This window comes from Rattus norvegicus, chromosome 9 (genome assembly GCF_021556685.1).
Source record: "Rattus norvegicus strain SHRSP/BbbUtx chromosome 9, alternate assembly SHRSP_T2T, whole genome shotgun sequence".
NCBI classification, from domain to species: domain Eukaryota; kingdom Metazoa; phylum Chordata; class Mammalia; order Rodentia; family Muridae; genus Rattus; species Rattus norvegicus.
This window is the reverse complement of record NC_141542.1, coordinates 6,513,012-6,537,026: the sequence shown is the minus strand read 5'-3', so window position 1 is coordinate 6,537,026 and position 24,015 is coordinate 6,513,012. Positions and strand designations below refer to the sequence as shown.

At 52.8% G+C, this 24,015-nt stretch overlaps 2 protein-coding genes and 1 long non-coding RNA gene across 8 annotated transcripts in view; 2 read left to right on the top strand and 1 right to left on the bottom strand.

Annotated features, from left to right (window-relative positions):
* Rfx2 (regulatory factor X2) overlaps positions 1 to 18,497 on the top strand; it is a 67,207-nt gene extending 48,710 nt beyond the window's left edge. For 2 of the 4 annotated variants that reach the window (XM_087565040.1, XM_087565039.1), the window contains 12 exons: positions 7,954 to 8,135; positions 8,908 to 9,027; positions 9,672 to 9,787; positions 10,259 to 10,377; positions 10,629 to 10,741; positions 11,325 to 11,479; positions 12,720 to 12,817; positions 14,145 to 14,294; positions 14,954 to 15,162; positions 16,331 to 16,484; positions 16,903 to 16,945; positions 17,311 to 18,497. In XM_087565040.1, the coding sequence (XP_087421166.1) occupies positions 7,954 to 8,135; positions 8,908 to 9,027; positions 9,672 to 9,787; positions 10,259 to 10,377; positions 10,629 to 10,741; positions 11,325 to 11,479; positions 12,720 to 12,817; positions 14,145 to 14,294; positions 14,954 to 15,162; positions 16,331 to 16,484; positions 16,903 to 16,945; positions 17,311 to 17,423 (1,572 nt within the window). In that variant the 3' untranslated portion in view covers positions 17,424 to 18,497. The remainder of the gene's footprint in view (positions 1 to 7,953; positions 8,136 to 8,907; positions 9,028 to 9,671; positions 9,788 to 10,258; positions 10,378 to 10,628; positions 10,742 to 11,324; positions 11,480 to 12,719; positions 12,818 to 14,144; positions 14,295 to 14,953; positions 15,163 to 16,330; positions 16,485 to 16,902; positions 16,946 to 17,310) is intronic. The other 2 variants (NM_001106877.2, NM_001413766.1) reach the window with 1 other exon arrangement.
* Positions 18,498 to 19,572: 1,075 nt separating this feature from the next.
* Positions 19,573 to 22,349, top strand: LOC148003259 (uncharacterized). The gene is made up of 2 exons (XR_015629301.1): positions 19,573 to 19,647; positions 20,427 to 22,349. It is a non-coding gene; the product is annotated as an uncharacterized LOC148003259 (long non-coding RNA).
* Positions 22,130 to 23,982, bottom strand: Prr22 (proline rich 22). 3 transcript variants are annotated; one of them, XM_087567600.1, is made up of 3 exons: positions 23,802 to 23,982; positions 23,648 to 23,713; positions 22,130 to 23,222 (listed from the first exon to the last, which is right to left on the bottom strand). In XM_087567600.1, the coding sequence occupies exon 3, from the start codon at positions 23,212 to 23,214 to the stop codon at positions 22,147 to 22,149; it is 1,068 nt and encodes a 355-aa protein (XP_087423726.1). In that variant the 5' UTR covers positions 23,215 to 23,222; positions 23,648 to 23,713; positions 23,802 to 23,982; the 3' UTR covers positions 22,130 to 22,146. The 3 variants fall into 3 exon arrangements, with proteins under 3 accessions (XP_087423726.1, NP_001386050.1, NP_001119847.2); NM_001399121.1 differs by having other exon boundaries at positions 23,798 to 23,964; NM_001126375.1 differs by having other exon boundaries at positions 22,130 to 23,713; positions 23,798 to 23,950.
* Between the last annotated feature and the right edge of the window lie 33 nt (positions 23,983 to 24,015).

The window sequence follows — 24,015 nt, the reverse complement described above, 5'->3', positions numbered from 1 at the left end:
AGTTTGTTTTGCCTGTAGATGAATAGGGCATTTCTTGTCCAGTGGCTATCCTGCCATAACCAGGGCAACTCCGTATGGAGGTTTTGGTACTCAAATTCTTCCTTGAAGGGGAACGGGGAAGCTGTCAAGGAGCAGACACGTCTCGTTGTCAAATGATCTTTAATAATGAAATAACATTAGATATCACATTCTGTGGATTTCTGATGTTTATAAAGTAAATCTGAACTGTTAAACTTTAACTAATCTTAGGCATTTCTATTTGAGTAATATTAAAAACACTTTATAGGCTGGAGAGATGGCTCAGTGGTTAAAGCATTGACAGCTCTTCCAGAGGATCTGAGTTCAATTCCCAGCAACCACATGGTGGCTCACAACCATCTGTAATGGGATTCGATGCCCTCTTCTGGTGTGCCTGAAGACAGCTACAGTGTTCTCATATATAATAAACAACAACAACAACAAAAACCCACTTTATTATAATTAAATCAGAATTTAATGTAAACCTGAGTTTTTATTACCTGGCCCTTAATTGTGTTACTTAATCACTCTAAACAGTTGACAGTGGCAGCTATAGAAGGGCTGGGAGTAAGTCCGCATTCTTAAATGAGTTGCACAGGCATAACTCCTGTCTTAGAGTAACAATATCAATTTCTCGTTTTGTATCAATATAAGAAATTTATACCAGCAGAAACCTTAACTCTATGTCAATATATAAATTCTGTACCAATGTAAGAAATTATAACTTCAATTTTGCATCAGTGATAAAGATTTCTACCAATGTAAGATTGTGGCTATATAATGCTTTGTTTAAGAATAAATTTAGTAATCCATCCCGTCTATTTCCTTCCTGTTCAAAATGATGGCCACTTCCAAATTACCCCTTCAAATGACAGCCTATCTCTAATTTATAAATAACCGTGACCAGACACCCAACCAACGGGTCAGGATGAGGACTCCCCACAACTTCTTCCTGCTGAACGGGGCAACAGAAATTCTTAAAGGGGTGTGGAGGGGTAGGAAAATTAGAATTTTTGATTAGAGTAAAGAAAACTCGCTTTAGCATCTGTTATCCGGCCTCTGTGTGCTTGGATAGCTCGGGATGTGACTGAAGTTCTGACCGGATCTGAAAGGTTGGATGAAGCTGTTTCTCTGGAAACAGCTTCAGGAGGCAGGAGCTGGAATAGCAGGTCACATGAGTGTCCCGGGATGAATCCTGCCGAAGCTGTGCTTTCTGTCACATGTGACTCTCACAACCAAAGTGTTAGCTCCACTGCGGTATCTGTATGGACTGTGCAAGGTGCACACATCAGTTAGGCATGACACTTTGCTCCTTGTTTGAGCAAGTGAAAGACAACTCCTTTTATGAGTTTCTTTGATCAATAACCAGTTGTGACAAATCTTCATTCATGCCATCTGCAGGAGGGCACGATGAATCCTAAGGATTCCATAACAACAAGATTTATTTCTAGTTTTATCTGAAGTTTTGAGTAGAGACATTTTACGTCTAAGCCAGTTCCTGGGCTGCTCCTTTATCTAGGAATCAGCAGATCATGTTACGTATCCTGCTTGAGTTTTCCTGAAGTTTTCTTTTCTGTATCCAAGATCTCTAGGGGGATCTGTTATATCTGATCCTTATCACTCTGGAATGGTCCAAAGTCTTTTCTCCTTTCCTGTCAACACAAATACAGGGCCTCTCTCCCAAAATAGCATGTCCTTGGTCCAGTAACCAGAAATCATTAAAGGTAGAGCTTGACCTCTCTCCCAGAGGAATTTTAACATCATAAATACCACCAAACTTATAATCATCTTCACTTTAATAATTAAAACAACTCAAAGGAATTAAAGCAATCTAAACTCCTGTTTTGTTCTTACAAGATTAATATTTTTAAAGATTTAACCCTAACCCTAACCTAAAGATTTAATGAGTACACTGTAGCTGTCTTCAGACAAACAGAAGAGGGCATCAGATCCCATTACAGATGGTTGTGAGCCACCGTGTGGTTACTGGGAATTGAACTCAGGACCTTTGGAAGAGCAGTCAGTGCCCTTAACCGCTCCAGCCCTCTAAATAATTTTTAATAGTGAGTTCTTGCCTGCCACTTTGTGTGCAATCTGTAGTGGTGAGTTAGTTAAACCTCTTTGGCTCCCAGCAGGTCACACTGCACCTGCCCAAGAGCTTTCTGGATTGGAGAATGAAACACACACACACACACACACACACACACACACACACACACACACACACACCAGCTAATTTTGATATGCCTTGACCAGCTCAAAGGTTGGGCACTTCTAAACTTCTCCACCGCTAACAAGCACCCCACCACCACCACCTCCAGTATTCCTGAGTTAACATTTTTTTAAAATCTACATTTCATCTCTGCTACCTCAGACCCAATCGGGTCTTTACGGAATTCTTACAAGGCTGGTTGCTTTCTTTCCTGCAGGTCTTACTTTCCTCCGCTTTGTCCTGTTGATCCTCCACTTCTTCCTCTTTCTCTCAGTCTCTTGCCTGCACAGTCTAAAAGTCCCACCCCATCTCCCTGCCTAGCCAATGTCTGTACAGCAATTCTTTATTATCAGTCAAAGCCAGCTGTGGGGCAGGGACTCTCAGGTCTGGAAGCACAGCTTTTTGGGATCGGAAATAAGACATAGCATTAAAGCCAATCCACAACAGAGAAACAACTCGGTGGCTCACAAAAGACCCAGGTCAGGTTCCCAGCAGCCATGTGGCAGTTCGCAGCCATCTCAGCCCATTTCCAAGGCTTCTGCATGCACATGATGCACAGACTTACATGGAGACAAACACTCAAGCCCCTCAGCTGTGTAATTTGAAACTGAGGCAGTCAGTGAGCAGCAGCCACTCTTCCCTCTGTGACACCCACCTCTCTGGCTAGGACCAGAGGAGAGGCTGGCTCAGTGTTTGCCTGGGGAGCTGAGAAGAAATGCTCTGTCCCCTCTCACACCAAGATGTCTCCTGCCCAACGTGGGGCCCCTCCATGCCTTCTGATTTACTTGGAAGCAGGGCCTTGCTATATAGCCCAGGCTGGCCCAAACTCCATATCCTCCTGTCTTAGCCTCCCAAGTTCTGGGATTACATGCCTGACTGTGTAGGGCATTTGATTTACTTATTCTTGTTTATTTAGGCAGACTTTCATGTAGCCCAGGTTGGCCTGGGTTGCCTATGTATGAGGCTGGCTTTCAACTTGCAATCCTCCTACCAAAGACTCCTGAGACCTGAGATGACAGGAGTGTGCCTCCACACCTCTCAAAAGCTAAACCATCCACAGAAGCTGGACTGGGCTTGACCATTCACATGGCCTCCAAATGCTACCTTTCCTTGAGACGCCTAACAGCTGCTTCTTGTTCAGCTTGATTTCGTGGCTTCCCCAAAACCTCCTGCTGACCCAGGTTCATGGTGGACTGTTGTGGGAGACTGACTCTCTGGAGAGAGGGCAGACGCTGATCTAGAGAAAGGTCTAGAAGCCATGAGAGCTTACAAGTTTGAGTGTAGTCCCAGGCAGCATGCGGGTGAGTGCCTTGTCCCAGAAATCGAGGACAAGGACATTTCCTTCCACTGGGACCCTACCCTCCAGGATGAACAGCAAGCTCTCCACTGTTGGACAGTCATATTCAAGGGGAGGAACCTAGGTCACTCGTGAGCAGAAACCTGGGAATAACTATCTCCATTCAGTAAGCCAGAGGCTCAGTCTAAAGGCCATGCCTGTGCCCACCAACAGCTTGTGTGGCCCCAGGAAGCCAATCCTGGGGACAGAGCCCCTAAGTTGTGGTGTCTCTAGGACATTTAGAATGTTTGTGGAGGCTACTCAGGGTGCTTGCTGCAGGGCGTGGGTGCTCAATTTTCAACCTGAGTCCACATGATGGACCCCAGGCTTCTCCTCCCCTGTCAGTGTTCTCCAGATGGACCACTTGTCTCTCCTTTGGGGCACTGGTGACGTAGGAGCAAGGGAGTAAAGGTCAGATCTTATTAGAAAACCTGCCACATCTGTGTCAGAGAATGCAGTGTCTTGGCTGAAGGCAGAGCCAGAGAGTGAGAGGAGAGTTACCGGTGACCTGCCTTTGTCCCTGCAGTGACTTGCTGTTGTCCCTGGAGCTGCCTGTGGCACTGTGCCTCTTGGTAGGGCTTTCTGGAGGGTGGGAATGTCACAGCCTCAACAAAACTGTTGTGCCTTCCAATTATAGGTACAGAGGATCCTGGGGCACCATGTCCAGCAGTGCCATGTTCCCAGTGGCCTCTGGGGGTTACCTGGCCCGATCCCTAGCAGTGGAGCCAGGAATCTCCCCACGCTGCATTCTGCCAGCCCTGTTTCGGTAGTTGGTTTGGAGAACAGAGGCAGCTGGAGCAGGATTCATGGCAAGAAAGACCCTTAGGAAAAATCCCAGCTTTATCAGTAGCTGTCACTACTGGGCCGCCCACCCATCCAACCAGCCATCGAGGCCTGGCCTGAAGCAGCACAGGTTGCAAAGGCCTCCAGGAAGGCAACAGTTCCTCCTGAGACTAGGACTCTATGCTCACCCAGCACAGGCCCACCCTGTCACCCTGTCTGTCTGTCTGTCTACAAAGTATACCTTAGCCCTTCCGTACTACCAGGCCAGAATGAATGTGTCTGATGGATTTGGAAGATAGGATGTTTTGTTTGAACTGGGTTTAGAAACAGTCCAGCCCTGCTGTGGGACTTGCTCACAGTGGCTAGCTCTCCACTGCTGTAGCACACACCTGAGGAGCATCCACACAGAAAGAAAACTGGCTTAGCTTGACTCAGTTTTAGAGGCTTCATCCTATAGCCAGCTGTGACCAGGCCACACAGGACATGTAGCAGGAGTCTGGCAGATGAGGCCAAAACAGGAAGAGGTGACTGCCACCCAAAGTCCTCTTTCCAGCCCCGCCCCTTAAAGGCCACCATCTTGAGGTGTAGCACCATGCCGGTCCTTCACCATGTGGCCCACTGGTGTCTGTTGCAGACCCTACCATAGCAAGATTATAGTCAGGTCTCAGTTTCTGTGATAAAAACCATGACCAAAATGAAGTAGGAGAGGAGAGGGCTTGTCTTGTTGTTGTCACTGTCTAGGAAGTCAGGGCAGGAGCATGGAGGCAGGAGTTGTTGCAGAGGTCATGGAGTGTGCTGCTTACTGACTTGCTCCCCATGGCTTACTCAGCCTGCTGAGCCATGAACCCAGGACACCAGCCCAGGGATGGCCCTACCCACAATGGGCTGGGCTCTTCCCCATCAATCACTAATTAAGAAAATGTACCACAGGCAAATCTTGGTGGAGCAACCCCTCAGTTGAAGGCCCTTTTCCCAGATAACGTCCAGGTTGGTGTCAAGTTAAAAAAAAAGCCATCCAAGCGCAGCCCCTTTGTCAGATACTGACCCCCCCAACACTGCAACCTCAAGGGCCCAGTCAGCCACCTTCACTCTTTTAAAAAAATTATTCTTTGCTTACTGGGAGGGAAGCTCACCTCACTGTGCATGTAGACCTCAGAGGATGAGTTGGGGATTCACTTCCTCCTTCCCTCACGAGCTCCTTGCTGACTGAGCCATCTTGCCAACCCCACCCTTATTCTTGTCCCTCCCTGCATAAGCTCTCCTGTCACCCTGTCTAAACCCCAGCCCTCCTCCCTTGCTCCTCCTCCTCCTCCTCCTCCTCCTCCTCCTCCTCCTCCTCCTTCCCCTCCTACCTCCAGCCTTCAGAAAGGATCTGAAATCAGGTGACAAAGAAAGGCAAGGCTGCAGCCTCCATACCCAGAGCCCCCTTCAGTGACCCCCTCCTCTCAGTGACTCCTTGGCCTCAGCTTTGGTCATGAAGTGCCTGTCAAGATCCTGGGGCACCAACACAAACACCCAACTCTGTGTCTGCCTCACAGAGCTGTGGTGTCAGGGACACAGCACAGACCTAAGTGGATAGAGAGCTGAGAAGAGAAGCCCAAGGGTCCAAGTGGCCCTGATATGTGAGAGCCACATCCATGTTGGCTCCTTATTCAGTAATGGGCTGTGTTGTGTCATACAGCACAGGGTCAGGTGAAGCTCCCAGAGCAGTGCAAGGGGCACATGGCTAAATCCTGGACTAACGTTGGCCCTCAGCCTTGGTCCTCAGTGTTCTGTCAGGTGGGAGGCACAAGGGTGGCCCTGAAGTGGCTGAGTTCTGCACTAAGATGGAGAGAGGAGAAGGACACTGCCCAGCATGTCAGAGGTGGACAGCAAAGGGGAAATGTCAGGCGGAATCCATACCTCAGGATGGAATCAAACCCCTGGGCAGGAAAGCTCAGTCCCCTTGGAGAACATGGTCCCTAGCCCATGCTGGCCGCCACGTCTTCATCCTCCAGCCTTGGCCTCCCAAGCTCCCAAGGGCTGGGGAAGCAAGTATGTGCCTGTTTCCTTGTTTACACTGCCACCTGCTTACCCTACTGGTAGGAAATGCTGTGCTCTGTGGGGCAGAGGAAACAGCTGGTGCACAGCACCTCATGGAAGCAGAGGATGACACCAGAGGTACATGCTGAGCTAGTGCCAGCCATGGCAAGTGTTGGGTACAGCTGCAGCTAGGATGAGCAGGGGGCTGAGACCCAAACCCAGTGCTCAGAGATTCACATGATCTTGATCAATCACAGTAGCATTGGATGCCAACTCCTATCAACCCTTGAAGCCTGTTCGGTCTGTCTAGAGGCAGTCCACCTCTAGCCAACTCTGGCCTCCCATCTCCAGAGAGACAGCTCTTGGTCCTGTGGTGCCAGAAAAACATTCCCAGGCCTCCTGTGCTCTCTGAACACAGTGTGGCATGCAGCTTCCTGCCCACTCACCTGGCCACCCTGCAGATGTGGCATCTATGTGGAGCCTGTGCTTTCTCCCCAAATCAGCCCTCTGACTTGGATTTCTAATCCATGCTGAGCCTGTCCTCAGGGTGATGGAGGAGGGACACAGGAATTGGGGAGACCAATAAGAAGCAGCATGGGCCTCTGTGTGGTGGTCATGGTGGGGACTCCCTGCCTGACCCCATGGAGGAATTCCCCAGAGTGCACCCCCTGTTTAGAGAGAAGCACACGCTGGCCCTCCTTTGCAGCAGGAGGGCCATGTGGCCATGCACCTATCAAGCACTAACAGTGACTCCCCTGGGAGACACTGCAAACATGGGGACAAAGGACACCAACATAGGAGGGACTGGACAGGCAGCAGGCAGCAGGCACCATTCACAAGCAACCTGGGCCTTGTGCATGCCGGGCCTCCTCCTCGCCAGCATTGTAGCTCATACCTAGTCACAGGGCAGCCACTGGGTCAGGTCAGGTTTCTTACCTGTAGGACAGGTCCTAGACAGGGTGGCAACACCCACAGCAGGGACCAGGTGGTGGGTTCTTGGCACCTCTCTAAGCCATGGCCTCTGCACAGAGCCTCAGCCTGCAGCTTTTACTGACTCTCAGGGCCTCTCTTTGGTTCTCAGGGTTTACCCAGAGCCCTCTGACCACTGGGGCTGGGGCAGGGATCAGCCTGGAGGTGCCCTTCCTCACTAGAGCACAAGGCTCCCCGTCCACTGTCCTGTCTTTCTGCATCAGAATCCATCCCTTTGCTGTGGGTTTAGGAGACTTCAGTGTTCCCAGGAGTGTAGTACTGTGGGCAAGTTTCAGCCTGGAGGTGCGGTGTGGGCTGTCTCTATCACATGAGGTTATAAAAACAAGTCAAGGAACATGGAGACCAAGCTGTACCTGGATGTATGCATTAATAGATGGGTGGATGGATGAACGGATGGACAGGTGGATGGGTAGGTGGATGGATGAATGGGTGGGATGATGGATGGATGATGGAGAGACAGAAGAACTTGGCATATTTATTAAGGGGACTGATGTGAGTACCACACAGGTGGTTTTGTCCCTGCCCTTGCCAGCACAGGGAAGTGAGCTGCTGTTCTGGGACTCTAGGCCTTTGATGCCCATCTGTCCTCTAGCTCCAGTGGCTTCTGGACAATTACGAGACAGCAGAGGGTGTGAGCCTGCCCCGCAGCTCCCTGTACAACCACTACCTGCGCCACTGCCAGGAGCACAAGCTGGAGCCAGTCAATGCTGCATCCTTCGGCAAGCTCATCCGCTCTGTATTCATGGGCCTGCGCACACGACGCTTGGGGACCAGGTGAGTGATAACCCCCAGGGCTCCCTGTAGTAGAGGCCTCGTGACTTCTAGCTGTTGGAGTGGACACTAAGAAGAGGGCTGATCAGGGCTGGGATACAAAGTTCACTCTCATTTTGTAAATTCTGGTGTTGGTTTGGTTTTGAGACAGTATCTCACTATGTAGTCCAGGCTGGCCTTGAACTCACAGAGATCCACCTGCCTCTGCCTCCCAAGTGCTCAGATTAAAGCCTGTACCTCTACACTGGGCTTACTCCATTTTTTTAATCCATTTGAAATTTCGCTGAACAAGTGGTTTATTTTTTTTTCTTTTGAGACAGTCTTGTGTAGCCCAGGCTAGCCTCATACTCATCACGTATCTGATAATGGTGAAGGCTGCCCTGCCTGCCTTCACCTGGGTGTCATCCCTTGTAGAGCAAGGCCACCTCCTGCTCCTTGTTACCTCGTAAGATACGCCCTTCTCCAAAATGAGGTTTTAGGGCCTGGCGTGGTGACACACACCTGTCATCCACACTCCAGATGTGTCCGGATTGTAAGTGCATCTCAGGCCCTGTGAGGTGAGGTGTGAGGGACACTCATAGTCACAGGAAGTAGGCAGACCTGGGCTGGACACAGTTGGCCACTTTCTCTGTGTGGAGCATCTCAAAGCCTTTATCACACTAAGAAGAGAAAGGCCTCCCCACATATAGGATGGCCACATCATTGCCAAGCCAGAATAGGCAAACCTGAGAAGAGTGTCCCTAATCAGTGTCTACCCTGTAATGTTTCATCCCAGGGGCAACTCAAAGTACCATTACTATGGGATCCGCCTGAAGCCAGACTCACCACTGAATCGACTGCAGGAAGACACACAGTACATGGCCATGAGGCAGCAGCCCACGCACCAGAAGCCTAGGTGTGTGGCCCTGGCCAGACCCTGCCACCCCAGATCCCAGGGTCCTGCAACAGTGTCCCCAAACATGACCGGCAAGACACTCCACACGCTGTCTGTTCTGCCTCCAGTGTGTTTGACAGATACTAAGTGAGATGTGCTGTCAGATAAGGAAATTATTCCTAAACCATGTCCTCTCCCTGTGCCTCCCTCCCACCCAGGTCTTGGCAACACACATTTTTCTTTTGCTTGCATTTATTTTCTTTTTGGGTATCTATATTTCTAATTTTTTTTCTAGAAGAAAATTATAATAGAAACCACAGACCCTAATTGTCTTGCTTTGTTGAGGTGCTGAGGACCTCAAATACGCTAAGCAGGGTACAAAGGGGTTGGGGTATTATTTTTGGATCTGGATGATGGGGACATCTGTGTGACGGTTCACCCCCACCCCCGGGGCCTGGGCCCAGGTCCGTCCAGGTGCTGGATGATACACCACTGTTCCATGGTTCAGGTCCTACCACTGGGAGAGAACGAATACTTGCTAACTGCTATTAACAATGGCGTACCATGCATGTGCATGCACACATACACTGAATCCCCTGTGCTCCCGGGCCCATCCCGGAAAGGGCTGCTGAGGGCTCATGGTAGCCTGTGTGTCCTCTGCCTAGGTATCGGCCAGCCCAGAAGTCAGACAGCCTCGGGGATGGCAGTGCTCACAGCAACATGCACAGCACACCCGAGCAAGCCATGGCCGCCCAGGGCCAGCATCACCAGCAGTACATAGGTGAGCATGCAGCCTGTTCCACTGTATATACAGTTGCAGATGAGTCTTCTTGTGGCACCTCTGAGATTCTAGAATGACCGGTGTACACTCAGACAGCAAATGTGTGAGATGACATAGACTAGTGAATGACTAGGATGTGGCAGATATGGTTAGAGTGGCAGAGTGGTTACCGTAACAATGGTGACTTTGGGTACAGATGGTGCACCGGGAGCTGAGTACAGAGATTCCTCTGTGACTGTCCTACAGCCCAGGCTGATCTGAGCTCCTAATCCTCATAAGTACTGGGTGGCGGGCACTGTAGTGCCGTGGGTGGGACCCAGGCTCTCATGCATCTCAACAAGCCCCACACTGCTTGGTGATGTCTGACTCCAGTATAGTACCTGAGGAACGGACATTCACAGTCACCGTGTGATGACAGCACTATTGAGTGTCCCCTGGACTGTGTGACACGTGTGGATTGTCTCTCCCCAGATGTGTCCCACGTCTTCCCAGAGTTCCCAGCACCTGACCTAGGCAGCACGTTACTGCAGGAGAGTGTCACCCTTCATGATGTGAAGGCCCTGCAGCTGGTGTATCGCAGGCACTGTGAGGTGACGCCCTACTCAGCCAGACCCAACCCCCATCTGCAGCTCCCATGATGCACCATCATGAGATCTGTGTCCCACTGGAGGCCAGAGCCTGCGTCCCCCTTGGATGCTTGGATGGACCTTCCCCCTGGGCACCTCTGCCTGTTCTCTCCTTACTATCAAGGCCCCTTTAGGGACCTCAGAAGACCCCAGAGCTGCCTGGAGCAGCAGGCACATGGCCGGGCCTAGCCCCTGACAAGCTGTTCTGCTCCTAGGCCACCTTAGATGTCGTCATGAACCTCCAGTTTCAGTACATTGAGAAGCTGTGGTTGTCCTTCTGGAACTGCAAGGCCACCTCCAGTGATGGCCGTGCCTCGCTGCCTGCCAGGTGACACCCCGGCCCCAGGAGAGGGAAGACTCAGCCCACGTGCTCCCCAATTTAACCCGGGCAATGTCCTGATGACACCTTCCATGTGTCTAGGCTGTCTGAGGAGGTGCCTAGATATCCCTTCTCCATGCTTTTAAATTTGGTGTGGTTGACAAGTAAGTCCTGACACCACCTGCTTCTATAGCAACTGTACACCGAGTCGGCTGTAGTTCTGGGGACCGTGGGCCTGCACATGCTAGGCAGGGCCTCTCTCGCTGAGCCATGGCCCCAGATCTCTTGCTATAGCTCAGGCTGGGCATGGCTCTGTCTTCTTCCTGCCTCGGGTTCCAGAGTGTCAGGTGATGGACCTATGCTACCACGTTGTCACTCGGCCCAGAGCTACTACAGTGACCCCCATCACTCGGGCCGCAGGCACAATAGGGACAGCTAGTCCTTGGGGGCTCAGAGGGGCTACACTGAGCAGCATCAGGCCATGGCAGTGCCCTCAGCCCCTGAGCAGAGCCAGCTGAGAGGCTGTCTTCTCCCTCTGCACTCTTCCTGCCCTGTCTCTCTGGGTTCACCCGTGTCCCTCCCTCTCCTGCAGCGACGAGGAGCCTGAAGTCACCCTCCTCCCCAAGGACAAGCTCATCTCTCTGTGTAAGTGTGAGCCCATCCTGCAGTGGATGCGCAGCTGCGATCACATCCTGTACCAGGCGCTGGTGGAGACCCTCATCCCAGACGTGCTACGGCCCGTGCCCAGTAAGCAGCCCTCCAGGCCCTGCCCCGTCCCCAGCCACCACTCAGCCCTGCAGCATCTTCTTCTCACTTGCCAACTCCTCCCTGTTCCTGACTCCAGGGAGCTCTGTCAGGCAGCAGGGTGCTAAGGACAGGCCAGGGTTCCCTGGAGCAAGGGCATCCAAGAGTCATCAATTAGGAAAGCCATTGAGGCCACCTCAGTTTCAAGGGCACATCAGGCCATCCGTGGGCACCAGAGATGTTTACAGATGCTTGGTAGGAGAAATGACCAAGACTGGTCCATAAGTCCAGACAGCCTTGGGCCCGCACAGACCCTGCCCAGCTCAGTGTCCATGGCCCCAGAGTGAGCAGCAAACCCAGATTCAGCCTTGGATGCACTCTCTGCAGGTACATGTGTGTGGGACTGTTAGTGCCCACCAGTCTAGATGTTTCTAAATGCCCCAAGAAGCTTCCTGCCGGGAGTTAGAAACACAGAGAACTGTGGCCTTTCTGGGTGACCAGTCAGGTGACATTCTGATCTCAGAAAGACGATGATGTTGGGCCATATTTTCTTTAAAAACAGTCTGGAAATAAATTAAAATTAAAAGGAAAGGAAAAGCAGCCTGGGTATCCAGGCATGGTGGCTCACGCGCCTTTTACTCCAGCACTTGGGAGGCAGAGGCAGGCAGTTCTCTATGTGTTTGAGGCCAGCCTGGTCTTCAGAGTGAGTTCCAGATCAGCTATGTAGAAAGACCCTGTCCTGAAAACAAAATCAGAAAGTAAATTTCTTCTTAAGGCAAGTCAGCATAAAATAAACTCAAATGTTGACAGAACACAACTTTTTGTGTGCATGTGTACATATATGTGTGTATACATGTGCTGTCTGTGTGTGTGCATGTGTACATATGTGTGTGCATGTCTCTGATCCTGATGCTGTGGTTCTGGTTATGTGTGTCTTGATTGTGGCAGCCCAGGCAGTGGCAGGTGCTGGGCAGTGTGCTTGGTCTCCATGTCAGGAGCTCCACCGTGGTGCCAGACAAGGCCTGGTGTCTGCTCAGAGCTGGGGACAAGTGTCTGCTTCCCACTCTCACCTGGCACCTCCTCCCTGGTGTCCAGGGCCTCAGTTACCATTGGGCTGCCACTTGTCCCTCTATGGGACTTCTGCCTATACTGGCATTATCTACACAGTATCTGGTAGACCCCACTGGGAGACTCCTCATTCCACTCACCCCGCTCACTGTGAGCCTCTGGTTCACACCTCCAGGTTCCCTCACACAGGCCATCAGGAACTTCGCCAAGAGCCTGGAGGGCTGGCTCATCAATGCCATGAGTGGCTTCCCTCAGCAGGTCATCCAGACCAAGGTATGGATTTGGGGGACCCCTTGACTCCTTTGTGTTCTGAGCCACTTTCCCTGTGTGTCGCAGAAAATGGGCCTCCCGGGATGTCGTGGGGATGGGAGAGGAACTGGCAGGGAAAGGATCATAGATGGCCCTCGAGGTGACATCTTGTAGAGCAGAGAGCTACGTGGTTGGTTGGCAGGTGGGACTTCCATTTCCTTCCATGACCAGAGTCCTCAGTGTATATCTGTGGCCTGGGTACCTGGAATGTGTGTACAGGGATTCTGGGTCCTGGGACTAGGGCCACTGCTCAGGAGGTAACATTTGCCACACAAGCATGAGGACCTGAATTTGGATTCTGTCACTACAACAGAAAAGCTGTACATGATGGTGGACACTATGACACCAGCACTAAGGGGCTTGCCAGAACAGCCACTGACCTAATCTGCAAGCCCTGCCTCAAAAAGTACAGACCAGGGAGATGGCTCTGTGGGTAAAAACTCCTGCCACCACCCCTGAGTGAATCCCTGGGACCCACATGGTGGAAGGAAAGAACCAACTGCCACAAGTCACCCTCTGACCTCCACACGTGCACTCACACACTAGTGGTTAAGACAAAAACTAAGGTGCAGAGTGAAGACCCCCAACTTCAACCCCTGGCCTCCATACCCCCACCCACAACCACACACACACAAGCAAGTTTGGTGGGTATGAGGATTCTAGGCCCTTACCCCACTCCCTGAATCTTCCAAAATGATCTCATTTAGCTCAAAAGTCCTGTCTTCCAACTCCTAATCCTCCTGCTGTCCCTGAGTGCTGGGACATCCCACCCCATTGGGATCTGTATCTTTACCATCCACTGAGGCTTCCAGAAGCAAGGACAACCTCAGGGCCAGGAGGAAAAGCCCCTGGATGCCCTGTGACAGGCTGGCTGCGACCTTCATGCACCCCTGCACCCTCAGCCCTTACGTGTAGGGTTGCTTGCCTGCTGAAGCAACACAAAGGAGGAAGGGTTTATCCTGGAGTCTGTTTGGAGGGCACAGCCATCATGGGCAGATCATAAGACTGCTGGGCTCTGCTCGCCAGTGGGATGTATTTCCCCTCCTCAGTTGGGGACTCTAGATGCTTCCTCAATGAGATGGGCATGGGCTAACATGGGCCCTCTTACTACAGTGTTCTCCATCCTGTCCCTTCCTCCTCTGCTAGCCTGAGTCTCCACAGCCCTGTAGGGAGCAGGGGTTGTGCACACATGTATGCATATGTGCAAGTGTCTATGCGTGTCTGCGTACACATCTGTCTGTCCATCCCCCAATCAGGGGCTTTGCTGACCTGTCACCTTGGTCCCTCATAGGTGGGTGTTGTAAGTGCCTTTGCACAGACACTGCGGCGCTACACGTCCCTCAACCACCTGGCACAGGCAGCACGTGCCGTGCTACAGAATACGTCACAGATTAACCAGATGCTGAGTGACCTCAACCGCGTGGACTTTGCCAATGTGCAGGTGACTTGGCAGTGACATCCACTTGCCCTGCCTTGTTGTGGGCTGGGTCCTCCTCCCCACCCAGGCTGGTCAGCAAAGCACAGTGGAGGTGCAGCAGGCAGCTCCTGCCTCCCTGGCCCGCACACACGCAGTGGAAAGCCTGAGGCCTGTGCACAGCCCTCCAGCCACCTCCTCCCTGGCTCTGGGTTCTTTTGGTAGCCGGTTTAACAAGCAGTGCTCTTGTTGCTTGCATTCCAAATGCTCCCAACCACTGGACCTTGTGTGTCAGGCTTGTCTTGCCAGAAAAGTACAAATAGCAGCAGAGTTGAGGACAGCCCCTGGGGCTCTGAGGCCATCCTTGCAGCCTCAGATTGTGAGCCTCGGTGGTGCTCAGTGGCTTGTACCTGTCATCACATTTAGGTGACTGAGCCAGGAAGATTGGGAGTTTTAGGCTAACCTGGACTATTTCTTGAGACTTTGTCCATAACAAGGAAAGGTAGAATTGGGGTTCAGTGGGCAGAGCACCCTCCTAGCATGCACTAAACCCTGGGCCCTATCTCCAACAACACATCAACCCAGGAGTTCTGGGGCAACTCAGCAGTTTGAAGCCAGCCTGGGTTACGTGAGTCCATCTCATAGACATAGAAGATCCCCAGGCCTCATCCACTATGCCTTTGTAGGAGCAGGCCTCATGGGTGTGCCAGTGTGAGGAGAGCCTGGTGCAGCGTTTGGAGCATGACTTCAAGGTCACCCTGCAGCAGCAGAGCTCGCTGGACCAATGGGCCAGCTGGCTGGACAATGTGGTCACCCAGGTACTGAAGCAGCATGCAGGCAGCCCCAGCTTCCCCAAGGCTGCACGGCAGTTCCTGCTCAAGTGGTCCTTCTACAGGTGAGCTGGGTCACCCCACATCCATGGTAGGGAGGTGCCACCCCTGAGGTCCCTAATCCTGGAACAAGTGGGGCCATGTGACCTGAGGGCAGGACTGGAGCCCACCATGGCCTCAGACAGAGATGCAGGAACTACTAACTCGAGTCCAGGGAAAGCATCTGAAATCTCCAGGGCAAGAGCTCAAGCCTTGAAGGAAGTCAGGACAGAATCTCAAACAGGGCAGGAACCTGGAGGCAGGAGCTGATGCAGAGGCCGTGGAGGGTGCTGCTGACTGGCTGCTCTCATGGCTTGCTTCTTAGAGAACCCAGGACCACCAGCTCAGGAGATCACCACCCCATTGATCACTAAGAAAATGGCTACAGGCTTGCCTACAGTTAGATTTTCTGGAGGCATTTTCTCAGTTGAGGCTCCCTCCTCTCTGATGACTCTAGCTTGTGTCAGGTAGACATGAAACTAGCCAGGACAGAGGGGCAGGTCTGAAATTCTGCTGGGGCTAACACTGCTGCCCAAGGGGGAAGCCATTGTCTGTGTGAGGCTTTTCACAGGCTGACTAAGGCCCAGGCCGATCTGCTCCTTAAACACCACCTGTCAGTCACAGCTGCAGTCATATGCTGCCACAGGAAGCTGTTGGTTGAAGCTTTGTGTGGGAGAAAAGGGTGGGGAGGGAATCATGGAAGAAAACATGAGTGGGCTGCTGTATGCTGACGGCAACGTGAACCTGGACTACAGATGACACCTCTGATGTCAGTTCTGATGTGGGACAGGAGGCTCTGCTCTTGTAATGGTCCGGGATTTGATTCCCAGCACCCACGTGGTGGCTTTTAACTCCTGCAGCTCTAATTCTAGGCCGTGCCTCCTGGGGCCCTGCACCCTCAGGGTGCACCACAGGCAGGCAACACGTTAAAAAGGGGGTAGGGGGTCTGTGTGTGGTGTATGACTTTAATCTCAGCACTGTGGAGGCAGAAACAAGGGGGTCTCTAGGTTTGAGGCTAACCTAATCTACATAGTGAGTTCCAGGGCAGCCTAGGCTATGTAGAGACTTTGTCTCAAAAATAATAAATATTAAATAAACAAGATGTATGTCTTAAAAGAGCTAAAAATAAAGCAAAAAGGCGCAGAGGTGTACTGTCTTATACCCACCTGTACTCCCCTGTCCCCGTGTCCCCAGCTCCATGGTAATCCGGGACCTGACCCTGCGCAGCGCTGCCAGCTTTGGCTCCTTCCACCTCATCCGCCTGTTGTATGACGAGTACATGTTCTACCTGGTGGAGCACCGTGTGGCCCAGGCCACCGGGGAGACACCCATTGCTGTCATGGGCGAGGTGAGTCCAGGGTGACCCAGATGCCCAAATCCACCCAGACATTCACATAGTAGCAACTATGTGAATATAGTTACACATAGTTACAACTCTTAGGTAACTCCCTCTCCTGCGGAATCCAATGCCTTCTTCTGGCCTCTGTAGGTACTGCACACATGCACAAATACATGCACACTTACACACACACACACACACACACACACACACACACACACACACACACAATCCTAAAAGCAAAGAAACGGAGCCACAGGAAGGCTTATGCTCTGTGGGCCATTTTGGGACCTGGAAGAGCAGGGGCTCATCCCACTCAACCCTCTCAGAGCCCAGCCCTTCCTAGTCCTCATCCCGAGTGAGGGCCGGACAGAAGGGATTCCTGACTGTCACCTGTGCAGGCCTGTGACTCTCCCTTCTCTTACAGTTCAATGACCTGGCGTCCCTGTCGCTGACCCTGCTGGACAAAGGTGGGTGCTCCCTGGTTCCCAGCCCCTTGCACAGTATGAGAGGTGCCATTGTGGTAGCCTCTGTGGTAGGTTGAGGATCTCAGGAGCTGCTGTGCAGGTGGTGGGAGTCCTGACAACTGGGCATGGGCTCCCATGACATCTTGTGGTAGCTTAGCAGGGTGTGAGGAGAGATTATCACTGTCCAGTCTGGGCGACTGAGGCCAGCGCTAGTGACCACTGGAGCCCCGGGTTAGACAGCCAGCCTGTTGACGCATTCGGGGTGACCAAGCAAGATGTAGGGGCAGGTTGACCTGAAGCAGAGAGGTGAGGCAAATGTCATAGGCCACTCTGTTCATTGTGGTACCTCTGTCCCCTCATCCTTGCAGAGGACATTGGGGACGGACACAGCAGTGAGGCAGATGTGGATGGCCGCAGCCTGGGCGAGCCCCTGGTGAAGCGGGAACGGAGTGACCCCAGCCACCCACTGCAGGGCATCTAGCCCCTGGCCTAGGCGTCTTCCACATGCTTCTGGAAGGCGTCACCTGGCCCTCTAGGGACCTGGGCTCTCAGCTGTTTCACACTAGTGCCTCTTCAATGACATGTTTACTGTGACCCAAGGTGGCCTGGGGTGCCCCACCCACAGGGTGCCAGAGGCTGTGGGAGCTAAGATGGTCACTCACGCTGCCATACTCTGCTAAAGTGCCCCTAATCCTGGGATGTCCCCCCACACCAAGGACACAGTGACCTGTGTGGACACCTCCCCTGCTGCGTGTGTGACTTCTGAGGCACATCCCCAGAAATGCCCCAGCCACCTTGGTGGCTTTTCCACTCAGCTGCTCCCAACATAACCTCCATTTCAAAGAAAACCCACTCTAGCACAGAGTGGGAGGAACCATACTACTCTGAAGCCACTGAGTGGGGACTCTGTGGTCCCCTGTGCCGTGGTCTCCATGCACTTCATAGCTTCTTATGGACAGGCAAGGCCTCCAGGCACAGGCCCTGGACCCCAGATGCTAATGGCATCTCATCTCATCCTGGACAGGTCCAACCAAGCCCCCAAAAGATAACAGACTCCAAGCAGGGCCAGTCAAACGTAGATGCTTTCTGTCCAATTCATAGTTAACACCAAGATAACGTGGGGGCAGGAGACTGGGTTGGGTTTCCCCAAGCAGCCACATGGGTCAGCACCATGGGCCTCCCAGAAGAACCCCAAAAGCTGTGTTTGTGGCAGTCCTGGGTCCCTGCAGTCTTCCAGACACCTCCCCCAAAACTAGCCATGCTTGCTGCTGGCCTGTGGCCAACCCCTTCTCAACCCTAGACCATGAGATCTCTGTGGACAAATGAACACCAAGGTCTATCGGGCCCTGAGTTCTAGAGGCCCCAACACGTCACACCTTGCTGCTGTCACCACTTCAGAATTCTGCCCTACACAAGCCCTGCCCTCGCACACCTAGGAAGCACCTAATGAAATACGATAGTTTCTCTCTTTTTGGAAAAAAAAAAATGTTCCCCCAATAGTTTTGTGCTGTAATTGTTCTTAGAAGGTTCTTGTGAATGTGTCCATCACAACATACTTGGCGTCCATGTTTGTTCATTCAGGCGGCACTGTCACCAACACAGCCTTTAGACAGAACAGCTTTGAAGTCTGGTGTCCTTCAGGACGCGGATCCTTACAGTGATTTGACTGACCAGTCTCCCCCTTGTGGAAAGCAATACACACTGTATGTCTGCCCTACACTCTGTTGCCCTTTGTTGAGGAGGCAGACTACCATCCATACTCCAGCTCCAAGGCTCTAACAGGTGGCTTCCAAACCCACTGAGGCAACTAGCCTCCCATTAGCCCCATGGCTCCTCAAAAGCCGAGCCTCTGCCCTCAACTCCCTACTTGAGTCCCTAGCAAGGCCAGCCTGGAGCTGGTGACAACAGGATCTGCTTGCACAGGGTGGCCCTTGCAGACCCAACAGCATAAATGCAGGTTCTTGTCCCTGGCACCCAACAGGTGCTTCTCAGGGTGAGGGCAAATATTGGCCTCTCCTAAGAACATGGGGTATGTGTCCAGAAGTGGCCCCTTGGCTCATAGATGCATCCAATAGGTGAGTCTGGGGGTGGTGGGCCTAACCTGCTTCAACTCTGGTCTTCCACATGATGGAGATAGAGCTGAGAGGACACTGGTCCTTCAGGGCTTAGGAAAAGCCTTTTATTAAAGATTTGGGAGCTGGAGAGACGGGTCTCCTTCGGCAAAGGACCCATGTTTGATTCCCAGCACCCACAGGGAAGTCTACAACCATCTGTAACTGCATTTCTGTGAGATATGGTGTCTATTGCATGTATAGTACACAGACACATCTAGGCAAAGCACCCACATGAAATACTTTCGTTTAAAATGAAAGGGTGGAGGGACTGGAGAGATGGCTCAGTGGTTAAGAGCACTGACTGCTCTTCCAGAGGTCCCGAGCTCAATTCCCAGCAACCACATGGTGGCTCACAACCATCTGTAATGGGATCTGATGCCCTCTTCTGGTGTGTCTGAAGACAGTGACAGTGTACTCACATACATAAAATAAATAAATCTTTTAAAAAAAAAAAGAAAGAAAGAAACGCCCCCATACAGGGAAATGTTCTTTCTGAAGTGTGCCCTTGCCTCCTAGGTTTCATCCCTGACGTATCTCCATCCCGGGTACTGCTCTAGGCCTTTAGTGACTACCACCATGCCCAGGACAGAGGTATTGCCCACCTTGTTCAGACTGCTCTCCCATGCTCAGACTTGTCAGTCTTGTCAGCATCTGACCCTTAACATAAGCAGATAGGAGCTCAGAATTTCCAGAGATTCTTGGGATGGTGGCAGGGGTAGTGTAGTAGGTCATGGGGTTGACAGAGCTTGGCACTGACTGTCAGACATTCAGGACTAGCCTTCAACCCAGTGTCTTGCCTTCAGTGTCATTGTGAACACTGAGCCATTTTCCGGGGCAAACTCTAAGGCACTTTATAGTACTAAACCACTGTTTAGTGGGCTCTGACTGCTCCATGCCACAGATAAAAATACAGCCATGAAATTCACAAATATCCTCAGACACAGTCCAGGATTCCCTGGGAGCCATTTTTAGTATGTGGGAATGAAGTGAGGCCAGAGGAGGTTGGAAGAGATGGTCTCACTGAAACTGGAATAGGTCATCAAGACCCAACAGTTCTTGTCTCTGTCCCCCAAATGCTGGAATTATTGGTGTGCACAACCAGCTTCAACTTTTTATTTTCAAAGACAGGGACTCACTACCTAGCTTGTCTAGAACTATGTAGACCTGTCCGCCTGTGTCTCAAAGAGCTGATCTTAAAGGCAATGGAACAGCAGATGACCTTGAACCCCAGCCTCCTGCCCCACCAAGGTGTAGGTGATGACAAGTGTGGGCAAACGTGCCCAGTTTATGTGGTGCCAGGACTCCCTGCCTTCCACCGACGCCTCTGCCCACTGCCCCTTACATTTCATCTCAACTGCTGCTTCTTCCAGAGGGACTTCTTGGGGTCCCCCAGCCAAGTGAGGAGCATTTCCATGCTGCGCCATGTCTCCTGCCCAGGACTCACAGCAGCTATGTGAAGCCCATCCATCAATCAATCTATAAACAGCTGAATCCTCCAAACCCATCACAACACTCTGCCTACTCAGCCAGCACGAGACGCGGGAGGCCCCAGGAAAAGGTCTTCACTGTGACCTTAGAAAGGTGGGAGCAGGGGAGGAGGCCCCGGCCAGACGAAAAGAAACATTTGCAGGAGCCTTGAGCATTACGCAAGGCAGGGAACATCTCTCACACAGGAAGCCATCAGTGAAATTACACGGAGCAGTGTTCAGTGAGCAGATGGATGGAGCATCAGCCGCACACAGGAGCCCTGTGCCCCAGCACAGGGGAAACCAGGCATAGAGCATGCCTGTCAGCCCAGCACTCTGCAGGTGGGAGCAGAAAGGTTAGGAGTTCAAGGCCATTCTCAACCAGAGGACGGACGGAGGACAGCCTGGGCTACAAGAGACCTGTCTTAAAAGCAAGCTGGTGGTGTACACCTTGAAGGAGTCTAATCCATGTGCTATCCTGGTTGACATAATTTCCAGGACAGCCAGAACTACGTACTCAGACCATCTCATAAACACTTCCAAAGAGGTGCTAAGGGGAGAATGAGGGTCCAATGGGAAGGGGGTCTTGGGCTCCAGTGTGAGGCAAACAGTGAGGGACAAACTGAACTGTGAGTGTGGAGGTCAGAGGACAGCTAAGTAGGATCTCCTTCCACCTTCTCACTGGTCTGGGTCGCCAAGCCAGATGGACACCCGTTGGGCACCCTGTTTTTTTAGAGAAGTAGCCGCTGCTTGTCCATCAGGCCTCCCCACAGCATGCAGCATCTTCCCCCCCAAAGCCCACACCTGTTCCCACAGACAACTCCATGACTCCTGCCATCAGCCACCCGTCATGCCCTCCCACCAGCACCCATGCTGAGGTTGACCCAAAGCCCCCAAACAGCAGGGCCAACCTCCCTGCCTGCCTTCCATAAACTCTGGCTTTGTTGGGCACAGGTGAGGTGCAGTAATCTGGCAGGCCAAAGGGGACGGCCACTCTCCAGGGCCTACCTACACACCGCATCTCCAGGTTTGTGCCCACTCCTCTCAGGACACTTTGACTCTGACCACCAAACATACGAGGGAACCCATTTCAGTAGTGTCTGGAAAAGAAAACCCCACTTCTCAAGAGACCTCCCAACATGGCCAGTCTGAGGCAACTGCCTTTCTTCTTGAGACAGGCTCAGGGAGCTCAGGCTAGCCCTGAAATTCTGACTTTCTCCTACCTCCTCAGGGCTAGGGTTACAACCATGTACCACACTCGCTTTATATAGCACTGGGAAGGAGTCCAGGGTTTTGTGAATAGTGACTGAGCCCCACGCACTTTACCAATGAACCCCCAACCTTCTACCAGCTGAGCTGCAGCACCATATCTTCATTTCTTGTAGATGAGGCTGTACTTTGTGACCAAACTGGCCTCCAACCTCCTACCCAGGCAACCTAAATGTAGGGCTAACAGTTTAGTTTCAACCCTGATACCTGACAGTCCAATTCTGAGATTCCTGACTCAACTCTGAAGGCACGTGACTGGCACCACCCCACCCCCAGTCTCACCATGCAGTCGGCGGTCTTGCCTGGTCATGGTCACAGGACATGTGTCCACACATAGCTGAGAGATCAAATGGCTTTAATTGGGGGTGGCTCCTGGGTCCAGCCTGGGTCCTGTGGCAGTGGTGCCAGCAAGGCCAGTGGCCTGCCTGTGTCTACCGCTTGGTTTCCCTTTCTTGGTGGATGTGCTCGGTTTTTTCCCCGGTTGATGGGACCGCAGGCCAGGGGCCGCCGTGTCAGTGACAGGGGCCCCAAGATGGGGCAGCGGCTCATCCTCCAGGGCCTTGAAGCTGAAAACATAATCCACGTTGGCCACCGCGTCCAGAATCTCAGGGACACTGTAGTCAAAGGACAGCAGGTCATCTGGCAGGTGCAGGGAGCGGATGTCAGTTGGGAAGTCGTCCCCACCACCACCACTGTCCCGCAGTCCGGGGCCAGGACCCCTGTGCAAGGCCACCTCAGGTTCAGTGCCACCAGGGAGACAATCAAAAAGTTTCATGGCATCTTCTAGAAGGACCTTGTCTGGTAGGAAGAACGCACGAGCCACCTCGGGAGGCACGGTCTCACTTGAGCCCACTGGGGTGACCTCCTCCACCTTGGCCACCGTGGGCTCTCCAGGCCCAGGAGGGAACTGCAGACCCGGCCTGGCTGCACCACTACTCTGCAGCTCCCTGGGGGCCTCGGTGGGCCTCATGGTCACCTGGGGTCCTGGAAACTGGCTGGTCTGGCCACCGAGATGGCCATAGGGCCCAGGTGGCAGCGTGTGTGCTGTGGGGACTGTGATAAGCAAGGGAGATGGCTTAGTCTCTTTGGGGGTTGGCGGGGGTGCCAGGCCGTCTCTGAGCACCTCCATGAAGTTGAGGGGCCCTCCGTCCCGCATGAAGCCCAGAGCCTCAGGCATAGGCTCCTCTGGTGGAAGGAAATGTGTGAGGTACTGTGGCCCGCTGGGGGCCGGCTGGTAGTGGGGATAAAGCAGAGGTGGTGGCCCCGGGGTCTTGAGGTAGGACGGGGCCTCCAGCAGGTAGCCACCAGATAAGGCAGGACCCCCAGCCACTGCCACCTTGTACAGGGATGACTGGCCAAAGTCGGAGGTGGCCCACTCGATGCGGTAGATGCGGGGGTCGAAGAAGCAGCCGCAGGGAGCCATCTGGAAGCCTGTGGGTGGTGGACACCTGAGTGGGGCTCCATGGGGGAACCAGGCCATGGGGGTTGAGGGTCCCAAAGCCCAGGACATAGGACACAGCCTTGGCCTCTGAGGAGCCTTGAAAACTGGCTGTTTACCAGTCATCTGGGGACTCGTGGGGGGCAAGACACAGAGACTGTTGGGGTCCTCTCCTCTGATGCCTCTCAGGAAAACAACGACCTGAATTCGGGTGCCCAGGCCTCTCAGAAAGCCTTGCCTAGTGGCAGCCGCTGTCACCAAAGCAGGCTTCAGCCTGCTCTCCAGTGTTACTTCAAAACATGACACAGTTCAGCTATGGGGGTATCTGTCTGGGGTAGAGGGGACCCAGGGCAATTCTGGGGTCTCATCTTGGGTATGAAGCCTGTTCAGAGCGAGGCTCAAGGGTGCCGGCCGATACCTGCTGGAGGGGCTGGAAGCACTTCCTGGTCAGAGCCGGGGTTCTGATAGTGCAGGTTAGCATTGGCTGTGGACAAAGGTGCCTGGTAGGTGGGGCAGGGGCCCAGGCCCCATAGCCATCACACACCCCTGTCCACCACCACCATCATACCTACAGTGGGAAGGGGTTCTGAGCCACCTGGTACCTCAGGGCCCTCCAGGTTCTGCAGGCTGAAGCTTTCCTGGGGTATGGCTGGGGGATAGAGGGTTTTGGGATGCTGCATGGGTGAGACAGGCCACCCCGGGGGGGCCCGGGTGGCAGCAGAGGCACCTGGGGACAGAGTCCCGCTGGGTTCTGTTTGCACCGTGTTGCTAGGTGGAGGGTTCCAG

What these genes read in the sequence shown, in the direction of transcription:
- Prr22 (NM_001399121.1), bottom strand. Translation starts at nt 23,909, where the DNA reads ATGCAGCATCCCAAAACCCTCTATCCCCCAGCCATACCCCAGGAAAGC. An exon ending in AGAACCCCTTCCCACTGTAG is followed by an intron (nt 23,714 to 23,797) that starts GTATGATGGTGG and finishes CTTTGTCCACAG; the next exon opens with CCAATGCTAACCTGCACTAT. An exon ending in GCTTCCAGCCCCTCCAGCAG is followed by an intron (nt 23,223 to 23,647) that starts GTATCGGCCGGC and finishes CACCACCCACAG; the next exon opens with GCTTCCAGATGGCTCCCTGC.